General features: G+C 37.9%; 2 protein-coding genes across 5 annotated transcripts; one reads left to right on the forward strand and one right to left on the reverse strand.

Annotated features, from left to right (window-relative positions):
- The first annotated feature begins 1,258 nt into the window (after positions 1 to 1,258).
- On the forward strand, positions 1,259 to 14,903 carry LOC113671642 (neuronal acetylcholine receptor subunit alpha-7). Of its 3 annotated transcripts, XM_089180820.1 has the most exons (10): positions 1,259 to 1,487; positions 1,580 to 1,703; positions 4,066 to 4,189; positions 4,651 to 4,778; positions 5,057 to 5,101; positions 8,917 to 9,026; positions 10,204 to 10,348; positions 10,659 to 10,914; positions 11,561 to 11,733; positions 12,531 to 14,903. In XM_089180820.1, exons 3-10 carry the CDS (start codon positions 4,111 to 4,113, stop codon positions 13,236 to 13,238), a joined length of 1,644 nt encoding a protein of 547 aa, XP_089036946.1. In that variant the 5' UTR covers positions 1,259 to 1,487; positions 1,580 to 1,703; positions 4,066 to 4,110; the 3' UTR covers positions 13,239 to 14,903. The 3 variants fall into 3 exon arrangements, with proteins under 3 accessions (XP_089036946.1, XP_089036945.1, XP_089036947.1); XM_089180819.1 differs by lacking the exon at positions 1,259 to 1,487 and having other exon boundaries at positions 1,530 to 1,703; XM_089180821.1 differs by lacking the exon at positions 1,259 to 1,487 and having other exon boundaries at positions 1,533 to 1,703; positions 11,594 to 11,733.
- LOC113671626 (neuronal acetylcholine receptor subunit alpha-7) lies at positions 13,485 to 20,433 on the reverse strand. 2 transcript variants are annotated; one of them, XM_027187881.2, is made up of 8 exons: positions 20,204 to 20,433; positions 17,607 to 17,764; positions 17,003 to 17,047; positions 16,550 to 16,659; positions 16,320 to 16,464; positions 15,640 to 15,880; positions 14,953 to 15,125; positions 13,485 to 14,707 (listed from the first exon to the last, which is right to left on the reverse strand). In XM_027187881.2, exons 1-8 carry the CDS (start codon positions 20,280 to 20,282, stop codon positions 14,066 to 14,068), a joined length of 1,593 nt encoding a protein of 530 aa, XP_027043682.2. In that variant the 5' UTR covers positions 20,283 to 20,433; the 3' UTR covers positions 13,485 to 14,065. The 2 variants fall into 2 exon arrangements, with proteins under 2 accessions (XP_027043682.2, XP_027043675.2); XM_027187874.2 differs by having other exon boundaries at positions 15,625 to 15,880.
- Between the last annotated feature and the right edge of the window lie 356 nt (positions 20,434 to 20,789).

Raw genomic sequence — 20,789 nt, forward strand, 5'->3', positions numbered from 1 at the left:
TCGTTCGCTTTTTCCTCTTCCTCTTTGCGGTTTGTGGGTCAGATCGTAACAAAAAAATGTGAGCAAAAGTAATCTCTATAAGCAAAGGGATAAATTTGATGTCAAGTCACTGATAACATAGCTTTCGTATTACATACCCATGGTCTTGATATGGAAAAGGAACTTCAAAACAGGATGAATTGTTTACTAATTTCTGAAGCACTTTCTCATCCCTAAGACTCGATTTGGTTAACTTAGAAAGTAGATATCCAAGTGATCAAAAACCCTCACTTCGGAAAGGTCTAAGTTCGTTGTTAACTTAATCCAAAGGTGATAACAAAATGAAACCATATATATATCTACAAATATATATATATATATATATATATATATATATATATATATATATATATATATATATATGCATGCCACCACGAGCAAGCCTAATTTTCTGCGTGTTTTTCCTTCCCAGTAGAAAGTATCGTGATTTGGTGACGGTTGAATCTGGTCACAAATGTCTCTGTTGAAAAGATATCGTCACCTTGCTTTGCTACCTTAACGCCGTGTAAATTTAAAACGCTTCTCTGATCGGAGACTAATGTGGGCAAGCTAAGCAGAACACTCGCAGCCTTCATGGCGCCGTATATTCACTTTATTTGTTTATACATCTGTTAGCTCGCGCTGTGCTGATCTCTGATTCCCTGATAAGAAAGCAAGTTAGTAGAATTCCTTTGCTTGCTAATTATACGGTTTAGAGAATTAGAATTTAGAATTTTCAAAGTATGGTGTAGAAAAACGTTTATACTTTTTACTTTTGATTTTATTTAAATGTGATAAATAGGAAAAAGGCAGTCTAGTTATTTATACTTTTAAATCTTGATGATTTATTTCATTTGTGTGTTTTCAACATCTCAAGAAGCGGTATTATGTGAATGTCATTAGGGAAATTTTCATTTATCCATATTCTAATTGTTCTTTTGTTTCAGCTGTAAGCAAAGCAAATAAATCCGAAACCGCCATGGCACCTCAAGCTCGTGACAGTACTCAACAAACATTACGGCAAAGTGTTTAGACTTGTTTTAACTAGAAACAAATTTTGCTAGTGTTCGAAATGTTTACTTACGTGAAAACAAATGGTGATAGAGTAGTGTTTTAAGTTTTGTTTTGTTTTGTTTTATTTCGTTTTGTTTTGGTTTGTTTTTTTTTTTTAATTGAATCTGAGCGTTTGCGTATATTCTAGACAGCCTAGTTTGAAGCAACTCCCTCGATCACGTGAGATTTGTTATGGGTTTATCTGCTGTCCCAGTCAGAACAAAACGAACAAGTTACAACTATGGAAAACTTCTATCAAACAAAGCCGAGGGTAATCTAAGACTTGATCTATCTGGATGGGTCTGAGACCTTATGTGAAAAGAAAAGTGAGGAACATGAAGTGCACGTGTTCTATTAGCAGATGAACACGACATTTCCCGTGACAAGTGATAGTCAAATAAATTTTCTCACAGCAGGTTAGGAATTTCTTTGAAGTGTAATCCACCTTTAACCTTATTATACCTCTTATGGATTTTGTTAATAAGACCTGGATTTTGGTGCGTTTTAGCAGCCAAATTGTTCAAAGGTAACTGTGTTGGCCAGTGGAAAATTAAGAAGATCACGCGATCCAAAACGCTGCTTAAGCGAACTGTGATTTAAAACGTCAAGACAACCAACGTAAACCTGGTTCGGTAGGTACCTGTTTTAACTGTGTGTAAATGTTTTTGTGTCGGCCGATTGCGATGTATTTCATGCGCAGTTTTTGGAATTAATTTACGGCGAAGTTTCATCTGAAAACGGCGCAGATATAATAGCGGTAAAAACATGGCGGCATATATGAAGCGCTAGGAAGTAGCTTGGCGTGAAGAGGTCTATTTAAGTTATGGAGCGAAGTGGAGATAACTTGGAACGTAGTGTTTATGCTATGAATTATTTGACTCCTTAAAATAAAAATTAATATTATGGTGGCAGACTTCAGAAGGTATCAGAGACTGAAACATCTTTCTCGGACTCTTCTCACTTTTCTTCATCCTAGGAGAACATGCAGAGTACAATAACATAGTTCACTTTATTTCTTAAGTCAATATAATTATTTTAAGAGAGGTGCATTTCAAAATTACCGTGTTCATCAGTGAACAAATCCAGTACAATTATAGGGCCTAAGAGCTAACAGTTATATTACGCAAATTTTGCCTATGACTTGAATTGCATCAGCGTTTTTTCCTTCTGGTGACCTTTTTTACCCATGGTAATTAGTAGAGGCTGAGAAAGAAAATGGAATGTTCAGAAAACAGTACAATGTTAAATTTGTTCCCTTGGCGATAATTTGATGAGCCCGAACATATCTATAAATGTTTTTTTTTATAATCGTCCATCTGTAAGCTCATCCATCCTCCATTTTAACTCTCAAATAAAACGAAAATCGCTCCATATTTCATCGCCAAACTTAGGGAAATAGTCATTTCTTTAAATTAGAAAATTATGCAAACAGTATCTGGAGAATTTCGAAATTCCGATCTTATAGATAAAATGCGTTGAAATCGCAAGGGTCTTAATTGATTACTATCCCTTCTTTTTTAAAGATACGGCAAAAGTAGGGTTTCTTTGGCAATGAATTATTAGTATGAAGGTGGAGTTAGCAATCGGCAGCAAACGCGACACAACACTTGTGTTGTACAGAACATAATTCTCTTTTAATTAAGAGCGGAAACTTTTAATGAAGGTCTGTCATTTTACACGGATTAACTAAAAGTCGGATGAAATGAATTACTGACCTTGATAATCGAGAGGTTATGCACGAAAGTACAGCTTTAAATTTTCACACTGGTCTTTTTTAACTAATTACATTGAAGAGTAGTGTTTTAAGATTGGAAATAACAAGAAAAAGAGGGTTTGATAGGAGTTATTTATTGCTTTTTGCTGTTAAGTCACTCTAAGCTTCTCTTTAAAAATCAATATTGAAATAACTTCACGGCAAACTTAAACGATAATTAACAATCCGAAATATAAAAAAGTTTTCAAGGACTCTTTGGGCAAAGGAAAGAGGTAGGAAGCAGCTGATGGGCTCTTAAGAAAGATCTGAAAAATGTTGTCCGTAGGTTCCTTGAACTAAAGAGTTGAAGTCATTCATACATCTATTCCCATGATGTCATTGTCGCTGTACAGCCATCAATGACTCTTTCACAGTCTGGTATTACTGCCCCAAGAAATTTTTGTAATTGACATTCAATTTCGAGCAGTTCAAATTATTCGACTTCCTCCCAGAGCCGCTCTACAGAAGAACCTCTTTATTTCCCTGATCACACGTTATCTTTTAATATTGTTCGGAATGGACGATACTATTATAAAAAAGCCCAACTTAGTTATCGCTCGATTCAGCACCTCATTATATTCATCGGCCAAAGGGGAGATTGCCAATCTGATGACATGTGCTGCAATGGAAACGTCTAACTGAAGCCAAAAATGGGTTTAACCCGCAAACTCCCATGAGTGACCAAGACAGAATTTCTCCTTACGGCATCAATACAACATCAATCAGATAAGTGATGCGACTAAAGTAAAATTAACAATTGATTCATACGTCAGCGTGCGTTCATCGAGATGTGAAGCAGGCGGGAAGTTTGGAGAGCACGAAAGATGCGAAAGAGTTGCTCGAGGCGTAGCCGAGAGCAACTCTAGCTTCTTGAGTGCTCTCCAAACCTCCCAAGTGCTTCATATCTCGATGAACGCACAGCTGACGTATGAACTAGTCGTTTTATAACATTTTCAACCCGATGGAAAATTTTTTCTCGAGGGATTTGTTTGCAGACGTCATGAGCGTGCACAATAGGAATATGAAGCACGCTCGCGCAATTGAATTTGATTAGACAAATTTACTAGCTATGTTATAATATCAATTTGGGGATAAATATTTAATCCAATACTAAACTCTCTGAACTAGCATTATAAGAATTGCATGGTTGACAGTAAGGAGAATTAAAAATTTGATCTGGGGGTTAAAGGGATAAGGAGCAACAAAAGCTCGTGGTTATTTGTTTTCTTTTCTTTTCTCAGATCGAGCTGCGAGGTTGTAGTGAGCCCAGTGACACTTCTGCAGAGATGTACTACATGCGACCGACCATCTTTGTTTTGGTAGTGTGTTATTGTGTTAAGTCAGGCATTGGTGAAAACTTTCAAGGTAGAGAATATGTTTCACTCAATTACGACCTCAAGAGACAATCACTCATTATAGAAATGCGACGTATCATCATAAATTGTGTAATATGACTGGGCAACGCGGGTTCCCTGCAAGCCACAAAAAGAGGCAAATTGCTGGGTACAGCTGCCTTAGTTTAACTTAAGTATTTTTTCAGTTCACGTCAAAAAAAATCAAATCCTTGTTGAAGGCTCGAAACGACACATTTCTTAAGTAAAATCTTAAGGAAAGGCGACAAAGACAAGTCCTCGGGTCAAAAGGAACAAGTGCACATGATCAAGACAGAGTTAATGAGTAACTACTATATGTCTGCTCTCTAAGTCAGTGATGTGAATTCCTGACGGATTCTACTATTTATTAAAGGACAAGAGGTCAACATTTATGTTTATGGCAAAAACAATATTTCCTTTCAACGATACAAGTATAAAAAATTCTCTCCACAGATGGAGATTACGACGAAAGACTGGTAGAATTCCTTTTGAGTCACAGCAAATCTCGTCGTCCTGTCCTTTCGATCAAGGACAATGTTACAGTGCAGTTTGGAATAACTTTGAATCAAATCATAGATGTGGTATGTATCATGATAATCTTATCCTGTCGAGAAATCGCACGGTTTCAGGAACTCTCTGGCTGAAGTAAACGACAATGACACTAAGATGTGTCGCGGAAACAGGAGTAGTAGTGAATGCTTCCTAAGCGCATGAAAACTCTCTGGACCTTTCATTCACACTGTCCTTCGTGTTTACCAGTGGGCCGGCTTTGCATAATCAGAGTTATTTAAGCTAGACAGTACAATCATATTGGTTAGGAAGACAGCTCTCTGGGTTGTTTGTTTTACTTTCTTTACAGGTTGAAAGAAATCAAATTCTAAAACTGAGTCTTTTCATCAGGCAGGTAATGGCACACATCTGCATGTTATTTAATAACGGTTTAATTTAACTTTGAAAATATACGTTTTTCCCCTAAAATCTTCAGCGCGGGTCATATTACGGATACTTAAATAAATGCTTTTGCAAATAACACGTTCTTTTCACCATGAATTCCTTGCCTTTCCCTATACCATGGTGATTTCGATCTCTAGTATCTCAATCGGCGTGTAGCTGTCAACATTAATTGGGATAGGAAAGGAGTGGCCTAATCATATTTAAAATGAAAGATCAATCCGAATGGAATCAGAATGAACAACTAAAACCTGTGCACTGACATTATATGGAAACGAAACCCTTGTTGATACATTGAGAGAACATAAACAAAAACTTATTGAAAACCAAGCCACTGGAATACTGAATTGATTTAGTCAGACCCCATTCAAGCGGCCATTTCTTTATTTGGACAGAAACAGCAACTACAAAAATCCCTGTGAGGAAGTTAAGGGGGGAAGGCCGTAAATTTAACCACGGAGGTTATTGAATAGTTTTAAGATCATAGCTTTAAGACCTTTTCACGTAGGTTTTAGCACAATTGTATCTATATCATTGGCATAAAGAGTGATCTAGTATTTGGTACAGTGAGGTAGATTGGCAATGTATCAAATTTACTTTAACAGCGAAAAACTAGGCGGGAAAGTAGCTGTTGTCGTTTTCTTGGCGTTAAAGTTTTGTAACAGTACCATAATGGTTATATATTTAACGGTTGTGATTTATCACCTTCACCACTGTAATCATTATACATAGGATGATGTGCAATTCCGTAGTATGATACGGCAGCAACAAAGCCATGTCCTCCTGAAAAACGATGATTGAATATAAAAGACGCGCGTGTGCAATAAAAGTTAATCCCAATAGAATAAAAATGAAAAGGACTGGTTAACTTTAAGTTCAGTCGACGGATGGGGATGTAATCCACTCTCAGACCTCTTGATTTTGTGGTGAGATGCTCTACCACTGAACTTAAAAGAACTGATCAGCCGAGGCATGTTTCATATGTGATAAGCTTAAGCGTCCTCTCTACCACTGGGATCAGCACTTATCCTCTCGCAGCCACAGCGCACATATATATTTGACAAGGAGCCTGACTTACCAGGTGGACTGTCCATTTTAGCCTTGTCGCCCTCAGAGTTGAGTGGCTTAAACTCGTTCTTTGGAAACAAATTGATTCGTTTTAAAAATCAAAATTGAGAAGAAGCTGAATGATGATGAACAGTAAATCAAAGTGAACGATAGCTTGTTATTGAGATGTGACAATTAAGGAACAATGGCTACTGTACATATTTACCATCTTTTCTTGTTCGTTGTCCTTTGTGTACGCGAGAGGAAACGAAATCGCCAGACCCAAAGTTATCAGCAAAATAAAGCAGTTCATGTTTCGTCGGTGATCACTTTTTAAAAGAAATAACCAATATCATGTAATGAATCTCATCGAGGCGACAATAATTGCTCTGTAACGTGACAAAGAATTCAGAGGACTAAACATCAGGGATTCTGTCGACAATAATCTATACCTTGTTCTTGAGATTCGCTTTGATTGAAGAAATCCGGGGTTAAATGATTCTAACTGCAATCGGCTGATCATCTTATATGTGTTTTTCCTTTCCCAATATGTTATATGTTTATTTTGTACAATTGTATCTCTAGGCGTTCTATAGGATAAGATACTTTATTTAACGTCAAATACACAGATGGTTGTTTCCCAGCCCCTCACGCCAGAGACTTATAATGGAGCTAAAGCTAAATACAAACGGAAACAAAGAAAAAAACAGTATAATTAAGATCACATTAAGGCCGGATTCCTAACAAAAGTTAAAATTGATCCTCTTTATCGTAAATTTTTTTAAACTAAATGGCCCAAAAGTTGTTATTACATGACCTCACGGTACATGTAGCAGTTTGATTGAAGTGAAATGTGTTCTTCCTAAATCTGTGTACATGAATATCTTCTCCTCTTCATTTACTCATATCACTATAATCAGTTCATTTTGTATAGGTAATCACATGATTTCGAGTGCAATTTGGAATAAATAAGCACGAGTAAAATTTTTTTAAAGACTAACAAAATTGCACGAGCCCGTAGGGCGAGTGCAATTTGTGGTCTTTGAAAAAATTAACAAGTGCTTGTTTATTCCAAATTGCACGAGAAAAATCATGTGATTACGTGTTAATAATATACATGGAAAAATACGAGATGGCTCATCATAATTAAACATAAGCAAAGCGCGCGCGTCAAGTGCAAAAATAATTTATTCAAACCTTGCGTTCGGTCAAAACAACCGCGTACGATCAAAACAATAATAAATTATGCAATGATATCTTCACATCTTTAAGGTGCAAAAAAGTTCAAAGTCCGGCTAAACAGTTCAAGGAATTGTTCAGTCTGTGTCCGAATCACTTCCGATGAAATGGAATCGTCGTTTCCGAGGTTTAACTATGTTTTTTACTTTCGGCGTGTGATCGCTCGAGCAAAGTGTTAAGCTGGGTCGGCTCGTAATTTTCGATTTCCTCGGCAACTCCTTCTCAAAACACCCCTTTTTCCAAACCGACCACCAAAAAGCAGTGCTTTTTACAGTGTTTTCGTTGTTTAAGCTGTTTTTCAGCTGCGGTGGCGAAAGAAAGCCTACTTAAAACACCGGCCATTGTTTCGCTCGCAAATTTTCAAATTTTGTTGCGACATCCAAGGCTCGCATTTGATTGGCTATCTGTGAGTTTCTTTGATTATTGACCGATCAGAATGTCTGATTTGTTTCTTTCTTTGCACTGAATTAACCCTCTTCTGCACTGAATTAACTCTCTTCTGCACTGAATTACCTGAAAACTGCATTTATCTTGACCAATCAGAACTAAGTAATTTTTTCATGTATATCATTAACCCCGTTAAAGAATACTGAATAACTTTTTCTGACCTTCGATTTGAAATGGAACAAAAACATGCAGTTTTATTGAAAAAACAGGGTTTTTGTTGCAAGAAAAAGCAGTAACTGAGTTTTCATTAATGATTCTTAACCAAAGCTTAGATTGATCTTATTTAGTGAAGGTCTTTATATTAAATGGCCCATACATGGCCCATACATTGTTCTTGTTTTTACCTTAGGGTACATGTAGAGGTAACTGTACGTAAATAGCTTTTTTTCTCTCTTAATTAATGTATATCACTATGGTCAATTCATTTTGCCGTGCTTGAGAAAATTGAGGAACTTCTATGACCTTCAATTAGAGGAGGAACAAAATTATGCATTTTTTATGGCAAAAAAAGAGGTTAACACAGATTACAATAAGGATTCTTAGATAGAATAATTTTGCTCTGAACCTGACGAAAAGGGGTTCTAAAATAGAACTACTCATTTGAGTGAGGAAATAGGAAGCCAATGAAAAACAAAACAGGATATGCTATTAAAAAAACAGATGATGAAATTTTAGGAGCCCTTTGCACCATTCTTTGGAAACGGAACAACATCCTGGGTTTGAAGAATCTTTCCCTTTTCCTTTCTCTTTTGACCAATTGCTGCATATTTTGTATTTGTATGAGATTGACTTTTAAAATATATCTACAAAAAAAAAACTTAATCGATAACAAAAATTCAATCTTCTTCCGTCTCAGGGAAAATAAGTCGCATCCACTTTAAATCACTTATCAATCAATTGTAAATTATTTGCATAACATCGTGTTTTGTCTGACAAGCTTTAGATGTCTATAGGTTTTAGTCGTAGGAAGCTCATAGGAGTAACGTGACATTTTCTTCTCGCCTTATTGGAGAATCATTTTTTTTCCATGTATAGGTTTGGGTAAATCCTTTACTGCGGTGGAATGTGAGTGATTATGGTGGAATAACAGAAGTTAACATCGATGCGGATAAATTATGGACACCGGACATTTACCTCTATAACAAGTAAATGTATTTATATTAGCTGTGAATATATGAAAGTCATACATTTTAACTGCGGATAAAGACGTGAATATGAAAGCGATCTTCGCAGTTATGAACACTACTTAAGCAGTATAGTGAAAAGAAGGCCTGAAAAAAATTCAGGCCTGCACTGGTATCGCAGAGGTTTAAATCCCGTACAGGCCTGAGTTTTTTTCAGGCCTTCTTTTCACTATACTGATTAAGTAGTGTTCATAACTGCGAAGATCGCTTTCATATTCATGTATTAATATTCTTCACTATCATTTCCTATTTCTTAAGAAAATAAGGGCAGGTAAATAGTATGCCCGTTTATGAACGATTTTCAATTGAGTATCTATAAAGTAATATGGGATTGTTTTGTTTTTCCTTTACTTCGCTCTGTGATTGGTTCAGAAAACTTGCGCCACTATCTCAACCCATGGATCGGGAGCAAAACTAAAAAAAAATCCATTTTCTGACCAAGAGAGATCCTTCCTCAGTAAGGACTTAATTTCTGTTTCTATTTCTGGAAAGACCGACGAATTTTTCAGTTAAGCAAGGCGTTGCTATTTGGACAAAATTATGGCTCCCATCGTCAAAACATTACTATTATACATAAAAGACAGCCAACACGCACTTGAAGTTTTTCGCAAATTTAATTTCATTGATGAAGACAAACTCCTTTCACTCTTTTTACTCTCTCTCCCAATGGTGAAGGTCTCCTGGCCCTCGAACATTTTTTGTTCGTACTGTTAAGGAATCTACCTCTAAAACACTGCTCCGCCTAGCCGTACTGATGCTGACACTCAATTGCTTTTCTTGTGGGGAAAACTATAACCAACAAACTGATGGCGTAGCTATGGGTACCAAATTGGGACCTAACTACGCTAATTTTGTAATGATCTCTACGATCGCTAAATTGACGACTGTATCGGAGCTACCTCCTCTACCAGAGAGGAGCCAACTCAGTTTATAAACACTATCAATTCCTTCCACCAGGCTATAAAATACACTTGCTGGGCCTTTTTGGATATCAAAGTTTCAACTGAAGGCAATGGTCTATCCTCTGGTGTTTACTACAAACCGACAGACTCAAATAGTTACTTGTGGTATTCAGTCAATTTTGCAGTTTGGAATTGACCTCGTGTAAATAGCCGGCTCTTGTTGTTTTACTTATTAGTGCGGACGATTCCAGCGATGGGGCTCAGGATAGGATGAAAACCAAGATAAAGGTGAATCACAATGGCACTAACACATGGCTAGCACCCTCCATACTCCAGAGCTCATGTAAAATTGACGTACATTACTTTCCCTTTGACGAGCAGGTGAGTAAACATTAACCCGTCGCATTTCACTTAGTTACAGTTACGTGGATCGTAACTCAACATGTATATTCTCACTGCAACGTCACTGTACGCGTTTTCACGAGAGTAAATTGCATTGTTAATTTTTTTTTACCCCGGACAAAGGTCATGTAAAGATAATTCTTTCTGACGCTCAAAAGAGTCTGGCTATTAATGAGGATCGCGGCGTATCGACTGCCACACTGTTTCGTCAAGCAATGACGTATGATTTTTAAAAGTGTTGTTTTTAGGGTGAATGCTGTCGATTCTGCTTTTTATACTTTCTTTTCAGACATGTTCTCTAAAGTTCGGCTCGTGGACATATGACGCATGGCGTGTTGATATGAAAGCTGAAAGCGCTTTCGCTGATACCAAAACAACACAAGTGAATGGAGAATGGGATTTAGTAGGGTTCCCCTGTGGGAGAAATGTCATGAAATATGAATGTTGCCCGCAGCCTTACTCTGATGTCACCTGCACTTTAAAGCTACGGAGAAGAACAACATACTTCTTCGTCAATTTAATTGTTCCTTGTTTTCTAATCACACGTAAGTTAAAAATATCAGCTGTAACAGTCAATTATATGTTTCTTAACCCTTTTACTCCTAAGATCTCATGATCTCAGGTGGATATTTACCGAGCTGCGAACCGACACTGAGGTGAATACTTTTTTTAGTATATACCACACAGATATCAAAAAATAAGTTCATTTATATACCGAAAATGGTCGGAGATTGAACTCTTGACTCGTACCATTTTGTCTCATCGGCTGCTCAGAGTTCAACAGTACTTGCTAGTCACTTCCAAACAAGCCAATAAGCGCGCCCATAAAGCACTATTCACTTCTGTGGTATATACTTATTTTCTTTACTCTCAGCACTTGTCTGATTAACATTGTATTGATATTTTAAGGAGATATTCTGTCTTGGTTACTCATGGACGTTAAAGGCTTTAGATTTTATTGATGTAATTACGTGCTCATCAATCTCTGATGAGCATGAAATTATGCGTGTTACAAGTCTCCAACAATTGAAAGGTTTGAGCCGGAGACCGTAGGAGCAGACTCGATCATTGCTGGTCTGCAATCTCCGCCTATAGCAGTGAAAAACTGTTCAATTAATTAACTACAGATCTGAAGAGCTAGCTAATTTTTTTGTTTCTTTTCTATTCTTTTTTTTTTCTTTTTTTCACCAGTTCTGTCTCTGCTGTCCTTTTTCCTTCCCTCAGAGGCTGGTGAAAGAATCACGTTGGTGATCACTACCTTATTAGCTCTGACAGTGTTCATGCTGATTGTTGCTGACATATTACCACAAACATCTGAGGTAGTGCCAATCATCAGTGTTTATTTCCTCAGTATCCTTATAGAGGTAAGTTGTATGAAAAAAAAACGGTCCTCTTGCTCTCTGTTTTTCGATTGTATTGTCACACAGTAATGACACCGCGCTCCTGTAGTTTTGAAGTAAAGGAGCTAAAAGGCGCCGAATTCATTTTATATTTGAGTGGCTCATAAAAAAGATGGAAAAATAACATAATGGAGAGATAGTCGTGTATAATTTCAATTAGTTAGATTTAGACCAGAACTGACCATTTGCTAACGGAACGGTTTGCTCAGAAATCAGGGGAGATCATCTGTTGCACAGCTGCACAAATAAAGACGTTTAAGTCCATTTAACCACTGCTGATGATGAGCTTCCTCATTAAATTTTAAATGTTTTTTTAGATGGGAATACAAAACTGGAATTTTATTAAACAACAAAATGGTCTAAATCAATCAGAACAATGCAGATAAGTTATATTTATCTTAGCGCTCTCCAAGCCATAAGCCAGTGACTTAAGTTTCTTTGGCATTTCTCAGCGACTGCGCATGCTCACCACCTCGCTGCCCTTTAGAGTTACCTGTTCATAGAACCCTTCACTGGATTAATTTTCCCTACTTCCCGTACAAAACTTACCTCTTTTTCTGCAAGAGTCTGTGTTTTTCTTTTCATTATACGAAATACCGGTATGTGATGATGAAGGTTCACTGATCACACTTTATTCCTAACTAACATGACACCAGATTTGGTATCAACTACATGGTCGTTAGAAATAAAGGCATAACAGATGATAAAAGAGATCTAATTTACATATTGTATCAAATGTCTTCTCATTTTCTATTCCAAAGGTCGGTCTTTCGCTAATCGCCACTGTCTTAGTGTTGAAGTGCTACTTCACCAACCCTTCGTTCTCAGAAGTTCCTTTCTGGATTCGCTTAGTAATCATCCAATGGTTGGGTAAACTTTTGAAAATCGAAGTTAAAAGAAAACGAAGGCAAATGCGCAAAAAGGAAGAAAAAGCAGCTGAAGAAGAAAAGAAATCCAACCGACCCCTGTCTGTAGCAGAGTCGATGGACCCAAATTTTAATTTGTTTCACCAAAGGTTCGCGAGCCGAAGGAACACAGAGGCAAATATTAACTTACTTGAACATCACAATGCACACAAATGTGGAACTTGTCATGAGATGACGGTGGATATGCTTCATTTGGGACACGGAATTCACTCCAGGAACATCAGTAGATATCCTTCGAGAGCTTCAGTCAGGAGGGAGTCCGTGTACGATAATGCTCCCATAAATAATGATGATCTCAGAGCGAACACGTCCGCACATTCGAATTCAAACTCGCTTATCACTGCCATGCTCCATCAGCAAGAGCACCTAGTGCACTATGTGAAGAAACTGGTACGAGCTGTTGAAGAACAGGACGAGTATGATTCTAAAAAAGAGGAGTGGATCCTAGTTGCGGAGATTCTAGATTCCTTTTTCCTCTACTTGTTTGTGATTATCATGATTGGATCCACCATAATGATTTTCAGCGTAGGGAAGTCACTGTAAACGTGAGTAATGCAGTTAGGGCTACGGAAGAGAACCGTAGAATTATGCAGCTAAGATATGTCGCTAAGTCTGGAATTCTTGTAAAAACTTGAAATATTTAAAATTACAAGCTGGGATCAACCAAACGAGTTAATAGGAGGTCGAGGTTAATATTCAGACATAGTTAAGATTTTTAAATTCGTTATACATGAATTTTTGAGTATTTTCACCCAAATGAATCATGAAAAGATAAAAATAGGAACGTTGTATAAGTATAAATGATTTAATTAGCATTAAGGAAGACAATTGGCGGATATGTTCTCAAGCAAGATGAATTAAAAATACTTTAAGAGGACCCTATTGTTATCAGTAAGGTAGTAATTTGTCGACCTATATTGTACAGAAGATTAATAGTTCTATTATAATTATGAGCAAATCAATAACGTTATAAAGCAAAAATAATTTTCAATAACATAGAAAAAATTTTGAGTTTAATTTTAAAAAATTTACGGAAAGACATTGCAATTTTAACCATTGTTTCGACAGGATGCTAATCAGTCTTCAGAAAGAAATGGTCCCTATAAACTCTTATTGACGGGAACTCACGCCATAAGAAATGACTTTTCCCTAAATTTTGAAATGCTTAAAAGAATAAAGCTGTAAATTTCGAACATCTAGATACTAAGGGAAAAAATAGCCGGTTTACAAGGTAAATCTGTGCTTCTTACAACAAGGTCTAAATCAAATGTAGGTACGTCTAGCAATAGTTTGCCGGATAACAATTATTGGAAAAAAGTCCTCTGATTTAGGCTGGGCCGTATCTAGAGGCTATTTCTGAGTTAGAGATTTCAGTAACTTGGAGCTTGAAGAAAAATCGCTAGTGTAGATATGATTAATGTCAACATGAATAACCAAAAGAAACAAGCGTCGATAACAGCGGCGACCAGTTTCCATTCCTCTCTCTTTATTTCATTTGCCTCATTTTCTCTGACATAATGCACCAGCCTTCGAACGTTCTTCAACAAATTGTCCTGTTTAAGAAGCATCTCTTTCATGGAGATCTCTAAAGAGAGAGGAATATTCTGCGGAGAGCTGTCATCCGTAGTCGGATGCTCTTCGTTAATAGTTTCCAAACAGTTTGTGCATGTGTTAAACAGCTGAGGGAGTCCGATAGATGACGTAGCCTCTGATGCATGGCTACATCGCCGCTCAGAGAAGGCGGAAGTACGACGTGAAATGCTACCTCTGCATATTCCCGTGGGTGGAAGAACTGAATTTCGTCTCTCGAACTCAATCTCTTCCCGTGCTTCAGCTTTTTCTTCGAAATGTTTCTTGATGACTTTCACGAGTCCTGGAGGAATTTTGACGCGAAAGAATTTTGCCAGCCAGTTCAGGACAATAGTTCTCACCCATGTGGGAATCTCTGCCACTGACGGATTGTTGTAATGACATTTGAGGGCCAAGCATGTTGCCACCAAAGAGAGACCAACCTATTGAAATATTGGAGAGCGCGGTTTGTTAAAACTGTTGAACTGTTTTGTAATGGAAAAATCCATCCTCCATGTACAAATAAGCTAAAAACTCCGACTCAAAAATTATGCTAATACATCTCCGCAACCAGACGGGGTCAGGTAGCCCCAGTTAACTTGTGTTGTCTCAATTGAAAATAAATTTTGAATGAGAGCAGAGAAGGTTTCGCTTTCTGATGAAAAATGAATGTGATCCAGTTACTCGCCTCAAACATGATTCCAGTGTAATATATGCTAATCAGTGGAATTACTTCAGAAGTAGACGGCATGATTTCCGCCACAATCAACATGAACACAATCATGGCCAGTAGGTTGGTAATCACCAACGTGATGCGTTCACCGGAGTCAGGGGGGAGGAAAAACGACAGCAGTGTCAGGGCTACATACAAACGAAAACAATAACTCAAAAGCTGAAATGTCTCTTGGTTAATATCTAGTCTGGAAATTTTTTATGATAAAACCAAGTGCTGATAAGAGATATATTTTTGACTTTGTAATGATATCGGCTCCATTGCCTCTGAAAAGAGACATCCATTACAGAGGGCATTTCGAGTTTGGAGCTCGTTTTTTGCTAAAAGGGTTTGTTTCCGGGTTTACTAGTTTTTGCCTCCCTATACTCCCTCCTAGATGGAATGTTAGTCAGTCGCAAGGCTGCCCCCGAACATTTCACCAGGCTTCCCTGGCAATTTCCTGGTACCCATTTATACTCCTGGGAGGAGAGAGACGTTGTCTGAGTAATGTGTTTTTCCCAAGAACACAACACATGACCAGACCAGGTCTCGGACCTAACCCTCGAGATGCGGAGTCCAGTGCACTAACCAGTAGGCCACCTCGTCTCCAACTAATCCCCAACTAGACTACAATATTAGTTGGCTTACATGTTATTAACGCACATGGTACGATCATGTTGATGTAATAGTATATGGTTCGTCTCCTTATATGGATTGTATACGTCACATCCGGGTAAGGCTGAGGACAGCACGCGTAGATAATTTCATTTCTTTGCGCAGGTATACCAATTAGGTCCCATTCTCCACTAGAAACGTACTTTTTAGTGTCACCTTCGTCTGCCTCTTTTACGACGTCAACCCGGTAACCGTCGAAAGTCCATGAGCCAAACTTCATTGAAGAGAGCTAAATTATTAAAGTAAATAGAATTCTAAATCGACGCCGTCATCAGGGTGTTAACTGATTGTCTTCAACTAACCCAAGATTGCGTTGATTTCGCTTTACAATGCTTTTTGATTGGTCAAGGAAATTCGTTTCACTTCATAAACCAAACAAATCATGTAAAAACGAGGTCTTGTTTATTTCCTCTGAAATTAGTAATTGTAGTCTTACTCATCACTTAAACTTTTAGCAGGCTTTTCCTGTGTATTAGCCAGATCTGGTAACTTTTCCTTTGTCATAAACCAGACACAGAGGTTCGTTTCATTCTGTTTTAGTCACAGAAAATGTGTTTAAAATTAACCTGCTCGTCAAAAGGGATCTGGTAACTTTTCCTTTGTCATAAACCAGACACAGAGGTTCGTTTCATTCTGTTTTAGTCACAGAAAATGTGTTTAAAACTAACCTGCTCGTCAAAAGGGAAAAAGTTGACGTTTATCTTGCAGGAGAACGTGTAGATAACTGGGCTAAGCCACATGTTGCGACCGTTAGAGCTGAGTACTATTTTAGTTTTGAATCGGTCAAGGGCCCCATCTTGGCTTGCATCGGCACTGGAAGGGTAAAAATATAGGTCTGAAATACACTCGGCGCGTCAGTAAACATTATCATAACCTCAAAAGTAATTGGCATTCATACTTGTTGTATAGATAGATATCTGGTATCCACACTTTATTTGCCTTTATGTTCATCTGATCCATTCCTTCATAATCTGATTTGTTCCAAGTTAAGAATGGATTGAACCAAGACTAGATGAAAGGACAGAAACCAAAAGGTTTGAAATCAGAACTTGTGGACAAAAATGCGCAAGGTCAGCATAAAACGAGCACAAGTTTATTTAAAGGAAGAGTTGTGTGATTAAGATTTTCCATTTTCACTGAGTTGCAGAGCTATTTTGGATTCTGGTCACAGTTCCTATGACCCTCTTATCAATTATATAATATGGTAATTCGGACATGGTTAGGGAACTCCGAGGGAACTCCGAGGGAACTCCGAAGCAACTGTCACGTAAACTGAGCAGCAACACACTACTGTTGTTCAAACTATCTTAATCGTTGCAAGACTACTTTGGAAAAGAGACTTAAAAATTACCTGACGAATCCACAGGCTCACTTGCAGCAACTGATTTTTCTCGTCCTTGAATCATCAAAATAAAACCTTAGCGTAATTGCGATATTTCAATGCAACTTTAAAAGAGAATCCCGTTCGACGTTTATCAAAAGGCAAAGAAAATCAGGGGGTAAATACAGTCTATGTTTCACCTACAAGGAGAACTAATTTTGGTTTTATTTTTAGGTGCTTAATAATGATTTAATTGGATTCAACTTTTTTAAATCTCTTGAGCCTTCCCCCAAACTCCTACAATAGATGAGTAGCCAGTCAGACCTCCTGTATATCATTATTCGGCCATTTCATAATTAAGCGCTTTTCCATTGAGTAGTCGTAAAACCAACACAAACGGAATCACAACGGCCAATCAGAAGAGAGGGAATACCTTTAAGGGTCAATGAGAACTCAAAAACAACAAAACTTCCTAAGAAAAAGCGGGAAACCAAGTCGTAATCATTTTAGTTCTGCATCTGACGAGTGAGAGAGTGGCGCAAGTTTTCTGGACCAATCACAGAGCGGAGTAAAGCAAAACCAATGCAATCTCGGATCACTTTCGACAATCAATTAAAGTTACTCTAAGTCGTACCACTTTAATGAGTTGATGTAAGGACACTCCAAGTTCAACGGTGACTTTTTCACTCATATTCAGAACAGGTCGGAGCTCAGGATTGTAGTTCGAGAGGAATAGTTTCCGCCATAACCTTCCTTCCTCGTTATCTGAGTTATTCTGCTTAACATCGACATCTGCAGAAAGTAAAATAATTCACAACAAGTTGCATGTGAGAAGAGACAAACTACTTGTAGGTAGTATTCATTACCACTCTGCGTAAAGAGGGTGTGTTCTGGGTTTTGGCTTACGCACTCAAATATTGATTCAGTTGATTGCAAGCACTAAGTACATTGTTGTTCATTTGTGAGATTCTCGCAGAAATGTTTGGTTTAGTGTTCTGACAACAGATGTTTGATCTTCCGAGGTCAAAAGCCTAACATGTCTACTCAGGCCTGCCGATAGTAAATGAATAGAAAAGCATGTTCTTTAGAGTTATACCAGTACTCAGTGAGTGAGAGTCCGAGAGATAGTAATCGATTAGTCACTCAGAACCAGTGTGGCTAAAGAATGAGGGTGAAGTGAATTTGAAGTAAGTAGCATTTTCTTAGAGAACCGAGAGATTGGACCAGATTGAGGAAGACTTAAAAATAAAGTTCGAGGGACGTTAGTGCTTTCGTAAAGGTGTGTTGCGATCTACAGTTAATTTCCCCTGTCATTGCGACCCAACAGTATTTTCAACGGGGCAAGCTAATCTATTATAATAAAAAAGGCAGCTGAAACTGAAAAGGAAAAGATATGTAATGAAACATCTGTTACAATAGTTCAGTTTCTCGCACGCAGGTCACGCCGTCTGGGCTCACAAAGGTCACTAAATCACATCAAATTTTATCTCTTGAAATCAAGCGAGACGTCAGTCCGTATCTTTCAGTCCTTTCTTTATTGAATTTAAATTCATCACGTAATAACTCCCTGGTATGTTAACGGATAACGTTCACAAAAATCGTGTAGATTAAATCTCACATCTGCACGCTCATGAATTTTTTTCTGGCCAGACTCTCAAACTGAAACGAGTCAATGGGCTTGATTGCCTGAATGACTTAATACTGCCGTATGTGATCCTGGGTGACCAATGCTAGCACCGCTATATTAGAAACCTTGGAAGATATGGATGAACAAAAAATTCACAAGGATAGTTAATGACTATTGCGAGAAACTGATTTCTAAAATATTAATTTCAGATATGCTCAAGACAAAAAAAACATTAAATTTCAAGGTTTTTTGTTTATAATTTTGCCACAATTCCACCGATCACATCTATCTCTCTCTCCGATGATGCAGTAAATTATGGCGTTGTTTTCCACAAGGGGGGAGGGGGGGGCATTGCTCTAAAAGGGAATCAAAATTGCCGATCTAGTAGATGTCCATCTTACTGAGCCATGTTCGAGGGGAAGGGGACTAAAGGGGTTTGGTTACGGTTGTGCCACTGTGGCCTGCAAAGCCTCCAAACCTGACACCCTCACAGGAGAAAATTCGATTATTTCACTTTCTTGTCCAAAAAGAAAAGCTTGTTATAGATTGTGGCATGTCGACCTCATATGGAGCCATTATCGTGCTTGGCATGGACTATTTACACGATAAACGTTAGAAATGTATTATCCCGACTTCGTAAACCAGGCTCCTGTCAGCATATGCCGAAAAAGACAGGCTTTTACCGTCAAACACAAATTTGATGCTAATCTGAGCGCGATGCGAGGGAGAATGTGATGAAGATTAACCGATATGATTAGATAGAACGGTCTGAAACGATCCGACAGATTTGAATTTATGGAACGTGAGTAATGATGGACATCAAACTGTACGTAGACTATAAAAGGTTCATTGCATCTTAGTTTATAGCCAGAAATACTCGGAAATTTTGATATCGTCGAAGTCGGTTTAGCGCATGATTTTCATCGGAAAAAAATTGGAGTTTTGGTGGTTAAGTTAAAGGCCTCTACAGCTAACATGGTTATCTTTCGATTTTTACGGTGCCCCAGCCACAAATATGAGTCATTCCATTCCAAGAGGATTATCTCCTTATGAGATAGAGGATTATTTCCAATTCTAGTTTGTTCCGTCTGATCTTGCGACATGTTGGAAACACTTCGCCCGCCCTTGGCAGAGTTTCACTGTACACCACACCGCTAATGTATCAAATCTGTTGCAGTATATGGTATTGTGATATTGACGGAACATTTCTCCAACCAAGGAAAACAGATTCGATTCAGATATCTCCTTCATGGGAATGGAACATTTGTTTGACAGTGGTTTGTAATAAACATAGCGGTTATGACATCCATAACTGGTCAAATTGACAAGTTCAGTGAAACAGCTAGTGGGTTTACATTGACTCGTTCAGTTGTCTCACGGAAATCCATTCTCTAATTATAAGGTCTATCTAGTCACACTGCCATAATATCCAAATTGCTGACATTAATTGCATATCAAGAAATCGGTATTGAACGCTTAAAGAAAAGTATGTGAAAAGGGTTGACTTGTTACATTTACTGCGAACTTTCTCCCATGCAATCGAATTAGAAAAGACATATTATGGCCTAAGGTTTTCCTCACACAAATTTTGTTATTCTACTCACCCACACTTGAAGATGTTACGACAGTCAAATACAAGAGATTCAAAAGAAGCCCAGAGAAGATTCTGTGTCTTCTCGTCATTTTTGTTAGCCAGTTAGTGCATGCACTCCTGTGTAATAACCGTTAAATCGTGTCAGTAAGCCAAACCAAAGCACAGGAATCTGGTTAAAGGGGCATATTTGTTCATATCTCTCCGCTACACTGTAAATGGCGCACAGGTGACCAAAAGAGTGGGGTCATACAGCTGCTCTTTATCAGACCATCGAAAGCGTAAAAAAAATAACAATAAGAGCACGCACTCCAGGTTTATTAAGGTTTGATTATTATGCAGATCCTTTATCTGTACCGCTGCATGACTTCCCTTGACATCGGCGAGAAAGAACTGCCTCTTAAAAAAGATAAAGAAAACTTTGCGGTCAACTGAGGTTGAAGCCTGGAGAGGAAGGACAGCAGTGCTTAGAGAGAGAGTTATGGAGAAGAGCAAGGATTTTTACCTAGAACGAAGCAACAGGGTTTTGAGGAATGGGAACTAAAAGAGAATAATTGGGGTTTGACACTGAAGCCCTGCAAAAATCGTTGAAGGAAGGT

This window comes from Pocillopora damicornis, chromosome 8 (genome assembly GCF_964200805.1).
Source record: "Pocillopora damicornis chromosome 8, jaPocDami1.2, whole genome shotgun sequence".
In the NCBI taxonomy this organism is placed as follows: Eukaryota; Metazoa; Cnidaria; class Anthozoa; order Scleractinia; family Pocilloporidae; genus Pocillopora; species Pocillopora damicornis.

Excerpts from the sequence above, each read along its gene's own strand:
- LOC113671626 (XM_027187874.2), bottom strand. The coding sequence starts at position 20,282 with ATGACGAGAAGACACAGAATCTTCTCTGGGCTTCTTTTGAATCTCTTG. Across the intron at positions 17,765-20,203 it reads CGTAACATCTTCAAGTGTGG|ATGTCGATGTTAAGCAGAAT; the intron begins GTGAGTAGAATA and ends TACTTTCTGCAG. Across the intron at positions 15,881-16,319 it reads TTTTCCCTTTTGACGAGCAG|CTCTCTTCAATGAAGTTTGG; the intron begins GTTAGTTTTAAA and ends TTAATAATTTAG.
- LOC113671642 (XM_089180820.1), top strand. The coding sequence starts at position 4,111 with ATGTACTACATGCGACCGACCATCTTTGTTTTGGTAGTGTGTTATTGT. Across the intron at positions 10,349-10,658 it reads ACTTTCCCTTTGACGAGCAG|ACATGTTCTCTAAAGTTCGG; the intron begins GTGAGTAAACAT and ends CTTTCTTTTCAG. Across the intron at positions 11,734-12,530 it reads TCCTCAGTATCCTTATAGAG|GTCGGTCTTTCGCTAATCGC; the intron begins GTAAGTTGTATG and ends TCTATTCCAAAG.